Below are 19,634 nucleotides of genomic sequence, written 5' to 3' on the forward strand. Positions count from 1 at the left end.
CTTAGTAAGAAGAGTATGAACCAATATGTTAACCCTGGCTATATGTGTTATTTATTTATTTATTTATTTAGAAGATTTATTTATTTATTTAGAAGATTTATTTATTTATGATAGACGTAGAGAGAGAGAGAGAGAGAGAGAGAGGCAGAGACAAAGGAGGAGGGAGAAGCAGGCTCCATGCCAGGAGCCCGACGCGGGACTCGATCCCAGGACTACAGGATCGCGCCCTGGGCCAAAGGCAGGCGCTAAACCGCTGAGCCACCCAGGGATCCTTTATATTTATTTTTTATTTAAATGTCATATTTAAAATAATTACTACAATTTCAAAAATACACTAATTCCTAAGATCTACCATAAACTATTAAATCAGGAGCTTCAAAGATGAGATAAGCTTCATGGTTGGAACCTGGATTCTGTTTCTTGTCAGAGCACCATAGGTTATGCCAAAAAGGTATCCAGTGCTAAGAACTACAGGTGGAAAGAAAAAGTAATGTGTACTTCACCTCAGATTTATGTGTACTACACAGGTCAGGAGCTCCAAAATCACTGTGAAGTGGACTCATTCCAAGAAGGTTCAGAGAAGTATGTCAGAGGGCATAGCATAGATGAACTATGCTACACACTAACCTTTTCAACTGGTACCATGTTTAGCTTCGTTTTTTTAAAAAGATTTTATTTATTTATTCATGAGATACACACACACACACACACACACACAGAGAGAGAGAGAGAGAGAGAGAGAGAGAGAGAGAGAGAGGCAGGGACACAGGCAGAGGGAGAAGCAGGCTCCACGCAGGGAGCCCAATGTGGGACTCCATCCCGGGACTCCAGGATCATGCTCTGGGCTGAAGGCGGCGCTAAACCACTGAGCCACTCAGGCTGCCCTATCTTCATTTTACAAATGAAGAAATGAGCTATATTTAGAGAAAAACACACTAGGCTTCAGTTTAAAATGTATGTAATTTATACCAGTGTAAACATAGTCTCCTGCTTGATCCCTTTTGTGACCAAATTGTACCAAGCACTTTTGTGATATATGGCCAGGATTTGGAGTTTCGTCTGTGGCTACAACACAGCTAAATAATTTAGTCCACAGAGGGCTATAGAGGACCAGCCCTCTATAGCCCTCTACTGTCTGAAAACCAATACCATTGAAGGACTCCCATACAGATGATGATGACCAGCCTGGCTTCAACTCTTTTAAGGGCAAAAGAAAATGAAGAGGAATTACACTCCAAGCACAGTATGAAGAATAACTAATTATGATACAACCTCAGCTAAACAAAAGCAAAATATAAACCCCTTGCTAACCACCACCCCTCATATTTTATCTTTGTAAATAGCCCCCAAATGGATAATTTAAAAGTTTTGAAGGTATTCTCCCAGAAATTATGTGATATAATCTTCATTGTCTGCATCTATATGGCTGTCCCATGATAATAGAGATTTAGAATAATGATTCATTAGCCTTGGAATATCCTAAAAAAATTATAACTGGACTATAGTCTAATGATTCAAACAGAAAAAATAATGTAAGTTAGAATAAATGTACTCTTTAAAAGGCTGAAGTTAAAAGGATTTTTGGGTAATCTTACATGAATGATGAGATTTTAGAAAGTATATTAATTACATAAGTAAATTTACTTCTAAAAAAGTCCTAATAGCAAAAGCTGACAAACAAACATTCAGTAAGTTTCTAGGGCAGCACACTAACTTCACCTTTTCTAAATTCTAAAAAAAAAAAAAAAAAGACTCTTAGATACAGTTGGCCCCTGAACAATGCAGAGGTTAGGGGGTGCCAACACCCCACAAAGTTGAAAATCTGTGGGTAAGTTTTGACTCTCCAAAACTTAACCACTGACAGACTACTGTGGAGAGGAAGCCTTACAGATAACATAAACAGTCGATTAACATATTTTGTACGTTGTATGTATTATATACCATATTCTTACAATAAAGTGAGCTAGAGAAAATTTTTTTGTTTTGCTTTTGTTTTTAGTTAGCATGTGTTTTATTTTGTTTTCATATAGAGAAATAAAAAACTAAAAAATGTCCCAAATTCAACAGCCCACTATCCTTATTGACGTCAAAATAACAAAATGTTCATAGTTAAGAAATTCAAACAGAACAAATTGAAATTTTTCTTGTGATTCTTCCCAGAAAAAAAAATGTATGCAGCATATTCTATCATATAAACTTACATCTCTAGATATTTTAGAATTTTACACAAGAAACACTCTTAGGGCTCCTGGGTGGCTCAGTCCAGTTAAGCATCTGACTCTTGGTTTCGGCTCAGATCATGATCTTATGGTTGTAGGATTGAGTCCTGCTTTGAGCTCTGTGCTAGGCATGGGGCCCTGCTTGGGATTCTCTCTCTCCCTTTCCCTCTGCCCATCCCCCTCCCTAGAAAAAAAAAGAAATCTCTTTTATACTTTACATTTTTTTCCCTATGTTTCAAGCTTTTATTTAAATTCTAGTTAGTTAAGTATAGTGTAATATTGATTTCAGGAGTAGAATTTAGTGATTCATCACTTATAAATAGCACCTAGTGCTCATCACAAGCACCCTCCTTAATTCCCATCATCCATTTAGTCCATCCCCTGCCTATCTAGAAATAATATTAAGAAAACCATAAGGAAGATAAATTTTATTTACAGTACTGTCCTGTAAGAAGTCCACATGCAAACAGACTGTGCAGTTCAAACCTGTGTTGTTCATGTGCAGAAACATGGAGATGAACTTACATGACCTTCTAGGTCTCCACAATTCTATAATTTAATAGAGGACCTTCTACTCTGGCTTCTAAAAATGAAGAAACTAAAGTTTGAAGAAAAATGGGAAAAGGGTTGAAAGATAACAATCTGTAACTTATACCCAAGCTATTCTCTACCTCACCTGAGGGGCTAATTCCTCCATCCTTTCAACTACTTGGTTTAATTTCTTTTATAAAATGGTTTTGATAAGGAAGGGAGGAAAAAGGAGATGCCTTGGGAAAGGTGAGACAAAAATGTACTTAGCTAAAATTCAAGTCAAAAGCTAAAAAATGTCTTTTTTTTACACATGGATGCCCAATTTTAGAAGAATGGAGACAAATCTTTGCCTCCCCCCACAGTATGACACCTCACACTTATATTTATCTTTATCTCTGGATATCCATCAGCTACAAGTTTAAACTACAAAAGAAGTTGGTTGTAACATTAGTGACCATTCAAAATATCAAAAGAACATACTATATTATTTTGTCCCACATTGCTATATTGAATACAGGCCAAAATAAACTTACTTAATGGCCAAGGACAGATGATTTTTTTGGTAATCAGGTACACGGTTGTACTGGGATTGAAATGTAATGTCTTAAAACTGTGACCTATGAGGCATCTATAGCCTGGCAAAGAGTTTAATCGATCCTGAAGATCAACATGCTCTGCTGTCAGTACTTCCCCCACTATTCTGTGCTCTGATAGATATTCTAGAAGATTGAGATCAACTATAGTTATAGCAAAGAACAAAAATAAAGGAATGATGAAAACAAAAATAAATTGGAAGATGGAAACCCAAAGGACAGCAGCAATGAAAACTCATTTGAAAACCGTCTGGAAACAGAGTATAGAGCACAAGTAGGAATATACAAACTGAATGCAAAGCACAAATGAATATAATAGGACCCTCTATCCAAATATGTCAATGTGGCCTGGAAAATATTTAGTGTAGACCTCTAAGCAGAGAAAAGGCTGATGTGCCTAGTGTGAACCTTGTGTTCTAATCCATATTGACAGAGATTGTTCTTCTGAGGCGAGGCAGCAGCTATATCACTATTAAACTGTCCCTACATGGTCAGAGCACAAAGCACAAAACCTTTCTGAAATTTTACACTCCCAAAGAAACACATTTAAGGGACTCGGCCTGCAAACATAGGAGGTGAAAAGATTCAGAGGAAGATTTGGTCTGACTTTTCACTCATGCAGGTTAAAAACTCTCACCAGACGTTGAGCAGCAGACAACTGGGAATTAGGGAGAAGGAGAATTAACAAGGTCGTTCTTTTTGCATCTGTGCAGTGTGGACAGAGTATGCACATCACTGAAGCATCTCAAAGGACCAAGAAGGCATAGAATGTAATTTGTGGAACAGTGAGCTATAACAGTATTGAGATAAATGAATTAATAAATAGATGCATGTACAAACAGATTATTTCTTGGAACAGCCCAGTAACTCTGCATTTATTAACAAGTCACTTAAAAGTCAAACAACATGCATCTCAAAGAATTTGGTAAACACCTCAATAAAAATAGGAAATATAACCATAAGCACGGTTATCAGATTAGACTATGACATAGGTAAATATAAGAAAAGCTTAAGAAAATTAGGTTATGCACAGATTTTTCTTAAACAAAACAGCTGTCTTGGAATTTGAATAGCATTTAATACCTACAAAGCACCTCAATGATTAATTTTATCTGCAGCCCTGTCTTAGAGATGAGCGAAGTGAAGCACTAAGGGATTAAGTGAGTTTCTTAAGATCATAGGAAAAGTTGGAGCAAGTGGTCTTGATCAATCCTTAAGATACAATCATTTGTTCATTAAAGCATTCAACAAACATTGGAGTATCTGGTATGACACTTTGGGTGCTGATGGTAATAAAGACAAAAATCTCTACTTTGAATAAGCTCACAGTCTAATAGGAAAACTGTCAAGTAAGTATGTGATTGCACTAAGTTCTGATAAATCATCACATTTAACACAGCAGCGTGATATAGGTACTGGGATAATCTGACTCTGCCTGAGTGAGAGCTGAGGAAAGTTTCAGAGAGGAATAGCGACTTGGGCCAAGTCTTGAAAGATACATAGGAAGAGGTTGGGTAGACAAGGAAAAAGAGTAGTAGATTCAGAAGGAATAAAAGCAAGGAAGATTGTCATGTCAAGAGTTTATCATGAGCTGCAAGAAAAAGCATGTGGCTAAAGATGGAGATAAAGCTCTAAAAGTAACCAATGGCCATATGGTGAAAGGCTACATTTAGAGTTCAGACCTTAGTTTTTAGGCAGTGAAAAGCAACCAAAGGACTTTAAGCAAAAGTGTCATACTCTTATTTCATTTATTAAAAGGAGTCTTTGCCTAAGAAGATAGCTTATGGGAAGCAAAATAAAAGCAGAGGTAGGAAAATCCATCAGGAAGCTTTCTCAACAGTCCAAGCAAGAAAGAAGATCCTAAATTAAGGCAGGAGAATGAATCAAGGAGAAAGAACTATTTTTCCCTATTCTCAAGCACAGCATTTACAAGGTAATGTTATCATCAGGTAGGCAGTGCTATGTACAATAATAAAAGATAATGTTGTAATACCTTTGTGTATTTGGTGTGACTTACTCTGAGGTCAGAAGACATGTCAAACCACGTAAGGGACTTAATAAAACAAGGAAAAGTTCTAAAATATTTGAAGAAAATTTTAGCAATAAAAATAAATATTTTTATAATCTGAGTTTTGAGCTTAAGCAATTTTTATGTCGATTTAGAGCAATAAAGGTTGACGTAGTGGTACAGAATGAACATAGGATGTGTAAACTCACGTTACACATCAGCAGTAAAAAACCCAATGTATTGTTAGCAGTTTAAACCTCTGTGGTCTTATTAACCTCTCAATGCCTGGAATAAAGTAACAAACAGTAAAAAAAACCAATGTATTGTTAGCAGTTTAAACCTCTGTGGTCTTATTAACCTCTCAATGACTGGAATAAAGCTCCTAAGTGCTTTTCATACTAATGAAAACCAAATTAGCAGTAATGTTAATTGAAAAATCACCACAGAACAGCTGAAGCAGTTTATCTGAGACCCAGTCAAGACTCTCAACTAGAATTCAACAGAAATCACCAAAATGCAGTGATATAAAAGCTTTACCTCATGCCAGTCTTCGAGTTTGTTGTCAGAAAGATCTAGTTCCGACACATGAGCGCAGAAGGCAGCAATTTCTTTTTCATCTCCTGCACGTGTTATTCCACAGCTGTTTAACACCAGTACACTTGGGAGGTTGAGGCGATCTGAATCACAGGGGAAACACAACACTTTCTAAATCAGCCTAATTCTTGTCTACATACAGTCCCCAGGAATCAAAATCAAATAGTATGAAATTATAAGAGGACCTAGAAAAAAAACTTGAATACGATGGGGTCCAAGGGTACTGAACTCTAAGAGGAAACAGCCAAATATGGCCCAGGAGGAGATTAAAAGTACTGGACCAGTACCACCAAAAAGTCTTACAGGCTTTGCTGCTGGCAGGACTGTTGATCTCAACTACCAACAATACAGGTATCATCCTCGCTATCATCTTACCATCTGAACACTAGAACTTGCAATTGATCTGGACTTCCAGTCTTCTAATAGGTCCCAATACTTTCTTTTTAAAAATTTAGTTTAAAAGTATCATTCTGGATAGCTCTTTTTTGTCTGATGTATATTTCCACCTATTGCTGCCCTTGAAAATTATCTCAAACCATTAGTCTACCTGAGACCACTTCAATTCTTCAAATTCATATCATTGAAGAAATCTTCCTGCTTAAGTGGATTCATTTAAAAAACTACATCTCTCTCTCTCTCGTCTATCAATCATTTCCATTTTATATCCATGTAGAATGTGTCCCTTATGAAAATGAGATTTTTAAAAATACATAATTATAATGGAAGAAAGGGTTTCAGAGTCTTCAACTATATAATGAATTTGATCAAACTGAGGTAGTCAAACTATTGCCTTGGTTCAAAAATATAGGTGTCAATAAAACAACGCTTGCCCTAGTAAAAAAGGTAGACATGAGAATTCAACCACTCTTAACCTATTCAGCATAAAATAAGGACTCACAAAGGAAATATTTTATTTACAGAGGCCTCAAATTACATAATTTTTCAATTCAGTACTTTTCAGTATCAAATTTTTGAGAATGGGAATGGGTGCTGGAAAAAAGACCAAGTAAGAAATCCACCTCTTTCTGCCATTCCAGTTTACTTATTTATTTAATTTTAAAAATATATTATATTTATTCATGACAGAGAGAGAGAGAGAGAAAGAGAGAGAGAGAGGCAGAGACACAGGCAGAGGGAGAAGCAGGCTCCATGCAGGGAGCCCGACGTGGGACTCCATCCCGGGTCTCCAGGATCACACCCCAGGCTGAAGGCGGCACTAAACCGCTGAGCCACCAGTTTATATGGGGTAATAAGACAAGTTGAACTGAGGAACATAGGAACTAAAATACTGCTCAATACTGATTTCCCAACTCACACAGAACTACTTCCAAGAATTATTAAATGTAAATGAGGCTAAGATGTGAGAGACACACCTTGCACATTTCTCAATGTTTTAGATCTCTTGCTCACATCAAAACCCCTCTCCTAGAATGTCTTTATCTCCTCCTTAACTAAATTCTACATTCTTAAAGACTTAATTTAAGTCTCATGGCTTTGAATCCTTTCCTGATAATACTAATTTACTCTCTCCTCAATCTTTTTCCCAATCACTGTGCCAATCATTTGGTTCAATATAAACTGCCTTGTGTTATATGTTCATAGATGGGAGTGTCTTGTGATCCAGTTAAGTTTGTAAGGTCACTGAGGGCACAGGTCAGTCTTATACTTTCTCAGATCCTCTTAGTTCCTTGATAGAATATGTATTTGAAACATTACCACTCAAATATTGTTCGTACCTGATGAGTACAACTAAGGTGCCTTCTGGCCACTCTGGAGGAAGAGAAATCCTTCCAAATTTTCAAAAAAAACTGAAGTCATACTAAGGGAGAAAGACTATGTGACTCTACTAAAAAGAATAATCTGTAAACAAGACAACATTCTGGTTTAAGGCCCCAAGTACTAAGATCCAATAAATAAACGTTTTAGGTCGCATCTTTTTTACCTTTCATAGGAGAGCCCTGAGGTGTGGCTGGGACATGGACTCCCATCCCAGGACCACGACGGTAAGGGAAATTTTCAGGACTATATTTTTCACACAATACTTGCATAAAACTCCTTCCACTAGGTTGATCCATCTTCTTTTCCTAAAATGCTACAAGAAACCAAGAAATTGTCAAAGTTATTTATTTATCATGTAAGAAATTTTTATTGCAAACCCAATTATTTATAAGGCACCAGTCCAGGCATGGCAGACATATAAGACACGGTCACTGCCCGCAGGAATTTGCACTGTGGTGAGACTTCACGATTTAGGGAAGATATATATGCAGATGAATGACAGCAATGAAGTTCAGCATATTATAAATGCAATACAGATTAACAGTGCCACAAAATGTAGTCAAGGAGACAATCATTTCCAGTCAAGGTAACAGGAGGACTTTTGGCTGGTACATAGGGTTATGTGGTAAGTAAAAGGAAAAAGGACTTAGAAAGGTGTAGACTCAACATCAGACTAAAGAGTTTGGATGACTCCTTTGATATTTATCCCTCAAAATCCATTCTCCTTTTCTTCCATAGTAAGAGAATTTTTTTTTTTAAGTTGGGTTCCATACCCAGCATGGAATCCAATGTGGGGCTTGAACTTACAACCCTGAATTGGAGACCTGAGCTAAGATCAAGATTGGGACATTAACTCACTAAGCCACCCAGGCAGCTCAGTAAAAGAATTTTTAACTGTATATACAGCACTTAGGGATGAGTGTATGACTAAGCTCTAGCTGATAGGATAGAAATAGTCTATGGTAGCTTCTGGGAATCATCCTTAAAAGATAGCCAGTGTACCCTTTGCTTCCTTCTTTGTCTCTGGCTTAATTCTATTGCCTAGAAAACAAATGCCACTTGGCACTATAAGCCCAAGGAACACACCCTAAGAAAGGTGGAGCAAAGGACTGAAAGGAACTTGAGTCCCTGAGAACTTCATGGAACTGAGCTGCCACAGTGGTGGTGGACTCCAGATTTCTGGAAATTTCAGTGAAAGACAGATAACCCTCTGTTTTATTTAAGTCACTGTTCAATTTTTCAGTTACTGATGAATGGACCCAACCCTGACTAACACAGAACACCATTTCTTTTGTTTTGAGTTTGGGTAGAGTCATCACTGTCGAACTCCAGCTACGGGTCCAAACACACAGTAACCCCAACATCCTCTCAGCACTCACACACAGGTCAGAACAGGTAATATTAAAGACATGATAACTTCTGACAGCCTGCTAACCCCTTATCTTGAGGGGGTGGCCTATGATCTATATTAAATATAAATCAAAATACAGGCACTTGACCTCTGTAGTTCCAACTATCAGATGACAAGTTTTTTTTACTAAAACAATCAGAAAAAGAGAATAAAGAATACTCTAAAAAGAAGGGTTATCATGTAAAAAGGTTTAACAATGAGAATGTACATGGTCTAACAGAAAACAGCATTAGGAGTAACTAATCATGTGTGCTACATTAAAAGGCTGAAATTTATTCCACATAAAACAAGAAGAAATCAACAGGTTTTACGGAAGGGACTATAATAATCAAATTTTTTGGAAAACTCCTGGATATCAAATAGGTGATGAGGGCACCTGGGTGTCTCAATCAGTTAAGCATCTGCCTTCAGCTCCAGTCATAATCCCAGGGTCCTGGGATGGAGCCCTGGGTTAGGCTTCCTGGTCCGAGGGGAGTCTGCTTCTCCCTCTGCTCCTCCCACTACTCATTCTCTCTTTCTCCCTCAAATAAATAAATAAATAAATAAATAAATCTTAAAAAAAAAAAAAAAGATGATGAATATGAAGGAATACATACTGAAGTTGGGAGAAGAGTTAGAAGGATACTACAAAAACATAGGAGATCTAAGCAAGGAAAATAAAAGCAAAAATAGACTATCTGGGACTACATCAAAATAAAAAGCTTTGGCACAGCAAAAGAAACCACCAACAAAACAAAAAGGCAACCTACCAGATGGGAAAAGATATTTGCAAATGATATATCCAATAAGGGGTTAATAAACAACTTATACAACTCAACAGTAAAAAAACCCAAACAATCTGATAAAAAAATGGGCAGAGGACCCGAACACTCTTCCAAAGAAGATGTACAGACGGCCAACAAGCCCATGAAAAGATGCTCAGCATCACTCATCATGAGGGAAATGCAAATCAAAACCACGAGACACCACCTCACATCAGCCAGAATGGCTAGTATCAAAAAGACGAGAAATAAGTGTTGGAGGGGATGATGGAACTCTCATGCACTGTTGGTGGGAATGTAAATTGATGTAGCCACTGTGGAAAACAGTATTAGTAGTTCCTAATAATAGTAGTATACTATTAGTAATATAGTAGTATACTATTAGTAATATAGTAATATTAGTAGTTCCTAATAATAGTAGTATACTATTAGTAGTATAGTAGTTCCTTCAAAAATTAAAAATAGATAAACCATAGAATCTAGTATTTCTACTATTGAGTGTTCACCCAAAGAAAATGAAAACACTAATTTGAAAAGATATATGCACTCCTATGTTTATTGCAGCATTACTTACAATAGCCAAGATATGGAAGCAACCCAAGTGTCCATTAATAGAAAAATGGGTAAAGAAGATGTAGTGTATATGTGTGTATATACACACACACACATATATATATACAAACACATATACATACACACAATGGAATATTACTCAGCCATAAAAAAGAATGAGATCTTGCCATTTGAGAGAACATGGATGGAGCATTATGCTAAATGAAGTAAGTCAAAGGGAAAAAAACAAATACTACATGATCTTGCTTATATATGGAATTTAAAAAACAAAACAAACAAGAACCCAGAACTTTTTTCAAGATTTTTATTTATTTATTTGAGAGGGGGAGGAGGGGTCAAGGGAGAAGGAGAGAATCTCAATCAGACTCCCCACTGAGTATGGAGTCCAATGCGGGGTTCAATCTCACAACCCTCATATCATGACTTGAGCCGCAATCAAGAATCAGATGCTCAATAGATGCCACAAAGCTAGACTTTTAAATACAAAGAAAAACACTGGTGTTAACAGACAGGAGATAGGTGGGGAAATGGGCAAAATAGATAAAAAGCATTAAGAGATACAGACTTTCAGTTTTCAAAAAGTCATGGTGATAAAAAGTACAACATAAGGAATATAGTCAATAATATTTTAATAATGTTATATGGTGACAAATACTGACCACACTTATCATGGTGATTACTGAGTGATGTGCAAGACTGTTGTACATCTGAAACTAATATAACATTGTGTGTTAGCTACACTTCAATAGAAAAATTAAAGTACAATGCTCTAAAATGTTAAAAAAATAAATAAAACCATACAAAACAAAACAGGAGAGAGATAATGAGTGCCTGAAGTGACATGATGGTAGTACAAATAGAAAGCAGTGGCTGATTTAGGGTCAATTTAGAAAGCATGCTTTTCAGGTATTACAGAGGCTGAAGAGAAAGTAGAGTCAAGACTGACCCTCAGGTTTCTAGTACAGGTGACCAGGTGACTGATGGTATCATTAAGTAATGAAAATATGAAGAGATTGAGCTTTGCAAAAGAAAATGATGAACTCCACTGTATATACATTTAGTCTGAGGCGTCTGTGGACTACCCAAGGAAACAGTCTCTCCCCCTCAAATAAATAAATAAATAGTTAAAAAATAAAAAGTGGTCTTTAAACTTGGTTCATTCCCTAAATTACAACCAGGACCACGTCCACTGTACTTTGTGAAATCAATTCACAACTGCCTAGAACATAGAGTAAACATGCATTAAGTACATGTCCATCTACTGGACAAAAGTTTCATTTACCAAGGTCTAGACTATGAAGCACATTTCATAATTAGGATATCACAAGTCATCTTGAAAATTCAGGGCTGCCCTTTGTCAGGATCCTCATTTGTCAGCTTAAAGACAGAACCTGTTTTAGTACAAGACAGTTTGTTCCTTCTATCCACACAGAGTGATAAACGTCTGCTACTGTCCTCTATTCCAGCACTGGTTGTGTCAAAACTGAACTGTGGGTGTTTCTTCTAAGACTCCATGAACCTTCAGGTGGAAGGTTCTTTTACAATGTAAACTTATCACACCACACAGAGCAGGACCTAGGCCACTGCTGACAGCATAGTTCTCATTAAAGACCTGTCTAAGCAGAATGCCGGCAGGATTTTTAGATATGTTTAACAAATGTCAAAGAAATTACACTGCTACCTTCTATACAATTAGTAGTTCCAAAGAATAAAAAGTGTGTGGGGAAGGTGCTAACCTGTCACTGTCAAAATAATACTCACTGAGTTTAAACAGCATCTTTAAACTAGAGGCTTTAGAACCACTGAAACTCAAACCAATTCTTCAAGGGCAATAATCTTAATACACAATTTAAATACAGGCAAACTGAGGATGGCAACAATAGAGACATCTCAAACTAAAATAAGTGCGAGGAAGCCAGCAATCATGGGAACTTAGCAAGTTATTTCTCATGACCTCATGCTTTAGTAACTCTTCCAAACTGTCTGAGGTGTTTTGTTTTGTTTTGTTATTCTTTTTTCCTAAAGACTTAAAAGCAACGCCGGGCACCTTCACTGGTCATCTGGTCATTTTCCAGGATACTCTACTGGAATAGCTTTCCAGGACTATTGATAGCATACGCATTAATACATGAGTTTTGAATTAGAACATTAAGATTGCAAAATGGATCAGTAACATAAATCTACACAAAATCTGTTGGGGCAGTTTTAGGAAGAATAGTAGGTGGGAAAGGAAAGCTGAAAATCAAACAGACTGGAAAATGAGGAAATACAGGATGGAAAAAGATCTTTAACTAGAGCCTTTTAAAAGGTTTTTTTGGGGGAAGGGGACAATCTATGACTTTCTGGAAAGAACAGGTATCGAGTTACATCTGACTACCTCTACAGTTGGCAGAGTTCTGATATCTTTGTAAAAGTATTCTGTATTGGTTCTGAAAGCCAGGAGCCAGGAATCTTGGGTGATGTTGCTTGGTTCCATTCCCAAGTCATGGAGTGTGCCCGTGAAAATCTCAGCTGCTTTGTGTCTCAAATCCTAACTAGAATGAGCTCTTGTAAAGCACTTGGAGAAAGTCAGAATGGAGTGCAAATTGGAGGATAAGCTGCCAAACAGATTGGTATTTTTGCTTTTTTTTTTTTTTTTTTTTGCCAGATTGGTATCAAAACAGAATTTCTAGTCACCTAAAATTCCACATACTTGTCAAACTACTTGTACTTTATGTTCCCAAAGGGTCAGGTCAAAATCAGTATGAAACTGAACACAACTGAAAACAGAACATTTCTGACCACTAACACTGGAAGGCATAGAAGATATATCTTTATGCTAGTATGCAAGATCAATATTTCACAAAAAAAAAACCCTTATCGTAGAGTACCATACTTCATAAAGTGTGAATACTACCAGCCTCATTCATGACTTAAACCCTAAAATACCACCTTACAGACTCTAAAACTATATATTTTAAATCTTACCAAAAAATAGATCTGTTTATACATGCATAGGATAAAATGGAAATTTAAAAAATTAGTACCTATGGATGACTCCAGAGAGAGAAAAGGAAGAATAAGGGTGGAAAGGAGATTTGCTTTAAGTTCATCTGTTTGAACTACCTGAACTCACTGCAAACACACATCACCTTTTGTTTTCATATGTTACCATTTTGAAATATAAACATTTTGAAGTGATAAATCTGGGAATGACCTAATAGTTTGTCACATGGCTTTTTAATTACTCATTATTATCAACTGTCTATGAAAAAAATTCCAATTGGACTGTGTTAAACACATAATATTAATTTTAAAAGGAACTGGGGAGTGAGGAAGCAAAGAGTGCTTTGGTGGCCAAAATGGTGGCCAAAAGGGAAGAAATAGTTTAATAAAATAGCATGGGAAAGAAAGAGAAAGAATGAAACTCACCTGAGTGCCTGAACAAACTAAATTAAAATGAGAGGAGGGATTAGGATGACAGCCAGAGCACTGTATTCCCTGAGGGTTTCCATGGCCTGAAGAACAGTGAAGCACAAATCCACTATGACATGTACAGAAGGGTTGAAAGAATACTCTTCAGGCCTGCAGGGTCACTTCCTCTGCTAGCCAAGTTAAAGCTTTTAATAAAAGTTATAAACATGTCATACAAATTACCCAAATTAGGGATCCCTGGGTGGTGCAGCGGTTTGGCGCCTGCCTTTGGCCCAGGGCGCGATCCTGGAGACCCGGGATCGAATCCCACATCAGGCTCCCGGTGCATGGAGCCTGCTTCTCCCTCTGCCTGTGTCTCTGCCTCTCTCTCTCTCTCTCTCTCTCTGTGTGTGACTATCATAAATAAATAAAAAAAAGTTAAAAAAAAAAAAACAAGTTACCCAAATTATATCAAAACTCTTGAGACTTTGGAAGCACAAGAGCTCCAGCAGGCAGAGATTACACAGCCCTAAGCCTTGGGATGCCTTGAGAACTCCAGGCCCCGTCCTCTTCTCTTACAGTGGAAACTAACAAAAAGAGTGGAGCATCCAGCAGCAGGAACCTGACCAGGCAGGACTCACATCACTGCAATACTAAACAGTCAGGAACGAATTTACAGTTCTAAGGAGTAAACTGGAATACTTCAAAATATGCATTAATTTAGGATGAGTCAATCTATCAAGGAAGAGTTTTCATAGCATGAAATAACGGAGAGGGAAACAGTTCTGGGTAGTTTAAAATTATTTTTGTTCATCTGACATGGACTCATTTACATACAACTGACCCACCTTACCTGTTCATCAGAGAAAGAAAAACTACATTCTAAAAGCTACCTGCCAATATTTTGCTACCAAGTATTTGAAAACAGAACTTAAACATTGTGGCAAAGATTCGATAATGTCACTGTCAGAGTCCTTTGGTCAGATAACGCTTCATTCCAGTAGTTTCTCCACTTGGCTGCCTACTTCCTTCACAAGACAATCTGACACTAAGAATGTCTTTGTCACTCGTTTCATAAAAATGGAGAGACAACAGATGTGTTTAGTTTTCTCTGCTACCTCTTTCTTCGCACTCTATCAAGTGGTTCCCATCAAGCCTATTTGGCCATTCATTTATTCATAAAATGTGTGCCCTCACAAAGCTTACCTTCTCATTTAGTTTCATTCAACAAAGATGAACCTTAAAAAAAAAAAAAAAAAGATGAACCAGACACTGAATCCGTGCCAAATGCTGCACTACACACTAAAGACAAAGTACAATCCACACTCTGGCCTCAGGGCATCCACGCTCTGGAAGGAAACACATGAAAATAACACAATCTAAAATAAGCCACACAGAAAGAGTGAATTCAAACAGAAGAAGTGGTTCACTTTCAGAAGTATGATGGAAGAGGCCAAAGGTAAACCTTGAGCCATTTTGAAAGATGATGAAGACCAGGTTAATAGGGTGAAGGAGAGCATTCTCGGCCCCAGAGACAGGATCTACGGCGATGATGTGATACCGCTAAAACATAAAATACATGCGGGGAGGGCAGCTGAGGCTGGAGGTTTCACTGGAAGGTGGATGATGGTCAGCTCGTGACTGACCTTGCTCAGCTTCAACTTCCTCTTATAGAGATAAAAGAACATTTTTGACAGAGATCACTGTGAATACAGTATAAGGATGGGGGTCACCAATTTTTACTGAGAATATCAAGCAGTCAGAAGTGATGAATCTTTTTAATCCCAAAAGGCCTGGGCAGTTAGGTGCTTGTTCATCTTAAGGGAAGTACTTTCAGTGTTTAGACCGGCAATAGAAACCACAACATAAGGAAATAAGTGAAGAATGAGTATGTGAGAAGCTCAAATGTGCTAAAAGAAGAAAAGATACAACAATGATGAAGAAACACCAAGTGTTCAGAGAGAGAGTTTTATATTTCATTCTTTTTTAAAAAGGACAAAAGAGAAATGTAAAGACCGAATTTGGGAATGTGGGTGGGGGGAAGAGATCGACAAAACAAGTCGAAAGAGGAAACTCTCTTGAATAGCTTCAAAAAATTGCTTAGGATTATTAGCATTCTCAATTTTTGCCAAGTTTGTTTGCTTTTTAAAGCTCATTTAACTTTTGCTTTCAGAACTCCTAATATCATCACCAGGGAGCCTCCTTTTTAGAAAAATCCCTCCTACACCCAAACTCTGCCACATTCTTACACATTTTAGGTAGTTTGTTCTGTTTTCTAAATCTTCCTGATCTTCACCTAAGTGTATCCCAATAAGACATAATTACACTGGAAAAGTATGTAAGTGTGTTATCTATTTTTCCCTGTAGGAAAGATTAAATAAATGAATGGATAAAGGTCTATTAATAAGCTTCTTTCTAAATAATTGTTTTTAAAAATACAAGTAATAAACATTCTGAATTTTTTAAAGTTTCCAACTGAAAATTAGCAAAAAATCTATAACCCCATATAGTTTTCTTGTAGGTGTAGTTTCCCTTTTTATTAGGTAAGCTAGGCATGTAAGTATTACCAAAAGTTTTCCATATCTGAAGCATATCATATCATAGTCTGAGCCACAGCCATACCAGGAAGCTTTGGTCAACAGATTTAGCAAGTAGGTTAAACCTGAGGATGCACCTAATAGTGTATATTTTTTTCTAGGCCATTTCCCATGCTATGTAGATACATATTTTTTTAAACAAAATTAAATTACTTTTAGGTAGTTGTGTAACCTCCCTTTTTTGCTAAATAGCTCATGAAAAACTTTCTATATCAGTAAATATATATCTACATAATAATCATTTTTAAGGTTTGTCAAGTATTCCATTAACAAGCTTTTGCAGCTAAAGTCATGAATGGCAGCTATCTCACCCATAAAAACACTTCAGGGACATTGTCCAAGGCAATATAATTAAGCTAGACAGTGTTATCCTGCATGACTTCTAATTTCATTTATCATAAAGTACATATACCTGCAATTTTATCTCACTTAACCTCCCCTGACCATCATGTAATACACCTAAGTGGATGCCTTTTTGGAATGAAAAAATAAGAATAATAAACTATAAAGTTTCAGAATTAGCCTGTAGAATTATTATAGTTAAGCAATTCACAAATTTACTCTGGGCATTCCAAGTACCAAACTCAACTGTAGCTGATAAATCCATTATCAGAACACACCATACCACCACGACTTCACACCCTACTCTGAACTACCTATTTCTCAGTCTTCAGCTGTATACTAAACTACGTAACACCGTAAGAATGTGGCACATCAACTCTTCTTGGTAGAAAACTAAAAACAACAACAACAAACAACCCAATGCAACACTGCCAAATGAAACATGAATTCAGACTCCTGGTCCTATGCTTTTAATAGGACACAGCTACTCTCTTCACTTAGCACAGCACTTTGCTTCACCTTAAAAGCATGACAGACATTAAAATATCTAACCTAAATTCTTTACTTCATTATATTTGTGACACCAAAGATGTATAAAACTGGGACTCTATGTTACCAGTGAGTAGGACTTCAGAGCTATCTGTATCATCTACTAAAGAACTACATTGCATACAAGGCCCATCTGATGTTGGACAAAGAGTCTGTTTTCTTTTTCTTTTTTTTTAAGATTTTATTTATTTATTTATGAAAGGCAGAGAGAGAGTGAGAGAGGGAGAAGCAGACTCCATGCAGGAAGCCCAATGTGGGACTCAATGCTGGGACTCCAGGATCACGCCCTGGGCCCAATGCAGGTGCTAAACCACTGAGCCACCCAGGGATCCCCAAGAGTCTGTTTTTGTCATCTACAACTGCACATTAGCAAACATGATTGCCTCTCATGTGCAGGGTCTACTAGACATAAACACAGAACTTGAAATTTCTGACCTAAATGCACTAGCCCACGAACTTTAACATTTTGATGAAAAAGCATTTAAGAAGAAAAAAATTAAGACAATGATGCCATTTTAAAAAATAAAAATGCATACATACACACATTAAAAAGAAAATACTGCTATTTGGACTTCAGTACCTCTTTATGTGAAATTATATCTAAGCACTTCTTTGTTGATTTGCACAGCTTCTTTCTGTCCAGAAATGTTGGCTTATGTGAGTTGTCTATATCCTATGAAATCAGGCATTCTGAAATATATATATATATATATATATATATATATATATATATATATATATAAAGCACTTGTCATACACTTTCAACAATCATAAGAACAATGAAAAAAGTTTAACATTCACTATACCCCTTTTCAATATCTTCCAAGGAGAGTTCCACTCTTATTCCCCCTCTTGTCTCCTTCACAAACAAATCTGCACCCAGCCCTACCTTTCTATGTGGCCAGAATGCAATTTGACAAATCTCAAGGCTTTAATGTTGCACTCACTCAAAATTCAGGAGGTAGATATATCTATTCTTGAGTTGATGTTCCGCAGAAGGTAAGTGTCCCCACACTGAGATTCACAATCTTTTAAAGCATAGTAATTTCCATAACCACCTTCTGACCACCTTATCTCTGTTTACAGGACACCAAACTGAGGTGACTTGCTTGGGTTTCCACGGCCCAAGCAGCATGCTAAGTCATACTTTCTGTACCCCTAGTCTGTTGAGTCATGCTATCTTTACTAAAAACAGGAATAGTTATGTCAACAGTATATGGCATCATGCACAAATCACTGAAATAAAACTTATTAAAACAACTGAAAACCATTACACCCAAAATATCTCTTGTAACCACATCCGTATAACTGAACCAGAATACTACTAAGCAGCAGGACTCACTGGTCTAGTCCCCAGAGGGGCAATAATTATTATCAACTTCCCCTTCTCACCAAAAAACAATGGATATTAGTCTCTTGAACAGAGTCATTTTCATTAGAAGAAAATCATATATGCATGTTGTGGGTCAGCTGTGAATACACAAATTTAAGGTCATTACTCAGCTGTTTACAGAACAGATTACCCCTATTATCTCTCCTCCTGAACACCTACGTAAGCTATCAAGTTAAAACAAGGCCTCACTAGGAACTACTAGTTGTTCTTCACTCTGCATACAAGCTTTTAGAGTTGTTTACAAACCATTCTGGCTCTTGGCCAGGGATTGCCAGAATGTTAAACATCAGCCACACAGAGAAGTTGCAAAGTTTACAAGTCTTAAAAAAAAAAAAATTCACTAGTCCCTTCTACATTTAGTGTTATGGCGGTATTGTCCAGGGGTAACACATGCCATTCTGAAATCGAACTGCCTGGAGGTAAATGAGGACCAACTCCACTACTCTGTGTGGCTATGGGCAAATTACTTCGGTTCTCTCCGTCTCATCCTTTTATGGATGAGAGGTAAGAGATTATGAGGGGTAAGAGATTGCCCCTAACTCCTAGCTCATAGGGTTGCTAAAGAATGAATGGAGATAATATGGGTTCAGCACAGTGCCTAATACCTAGAAAGAACTTAATAAATACCCATTTACTATTGCTTCTACTGCTACCATCACTACCCAAGGAACATGCTAGCATTAATATATACCTGGGGTCCTCACAATTTTTTAAGAATAGATTTCATCTAATTTTTTGGGTCCCAGGACTATGCCAATTAGTGCCAATTAATGATTCAGGCACTAAAAATGTTTGACATTTACAAAATCAGTCCTCCTTAACTGGAAGTTCTTTCCCTCTCTTCTCCACCTAAATTTTATATTCTTCAACACTCCGCTCAGAATACAGTTC

The 19,634-nt window shown here is 37.0% G+C and overlaps 1 protein-coding gene across 5 annotated transcripts in view; it reads right to left on the minus strand.

Annotated features, from left to right (window-relative positions):
• LOC112920310 (tubulin-specific chaperone cofactor E-like protein) overlaps window positions 1-19,634 on the minus strand; it is a 156,303-nt gene that overhangs the window by 125,825 nt on the left and 10,844 nt on the right. For 3 of the 5 annotated variants that reach the window (XM_072729513.1, XM_025999040.2, XM_025999038.2), the window contains exons 2-4: window positions 17,931-18,040; window positions 7,888-8,037; window positions 5,889-6,028 (exon numbers count right to left, since the gene is read on the minus strand). In XM_072729513.1, coding sequence (XP_072585614.1) covers window positions 5,889-6,028; window positions 7,888-8,020 — 273 coding nt within the window. In that variant the 5' untranslated portion in view covers window positions 8,021-8,037; window positions 17,931-18,040. The remainder of the gene's footprint in view (window positions 1-5,888; window positions 6,029-7,887; window positions 8,038-17,930; window positions 18,041-19,634) is intronic. The other 2 variants (XM_025999039.2, XM_025999041.2) reach the window with 1 other exon arrangement.

The sequence above is a fragment of the Vulpes vulpes genome, chromosome 12 (genome assembly GCF_048418805.1).
Source record: "Vulpes vulpes isolate BD-2025 chromosome 12, VulVul3, whole genome shotgun sequence".
Lineage (NCBI taxonomy): Eukaryota > Metazoa > Chordata > Mammalia > Carnivora > Canidae > Vulpes > Vulpes vulpes.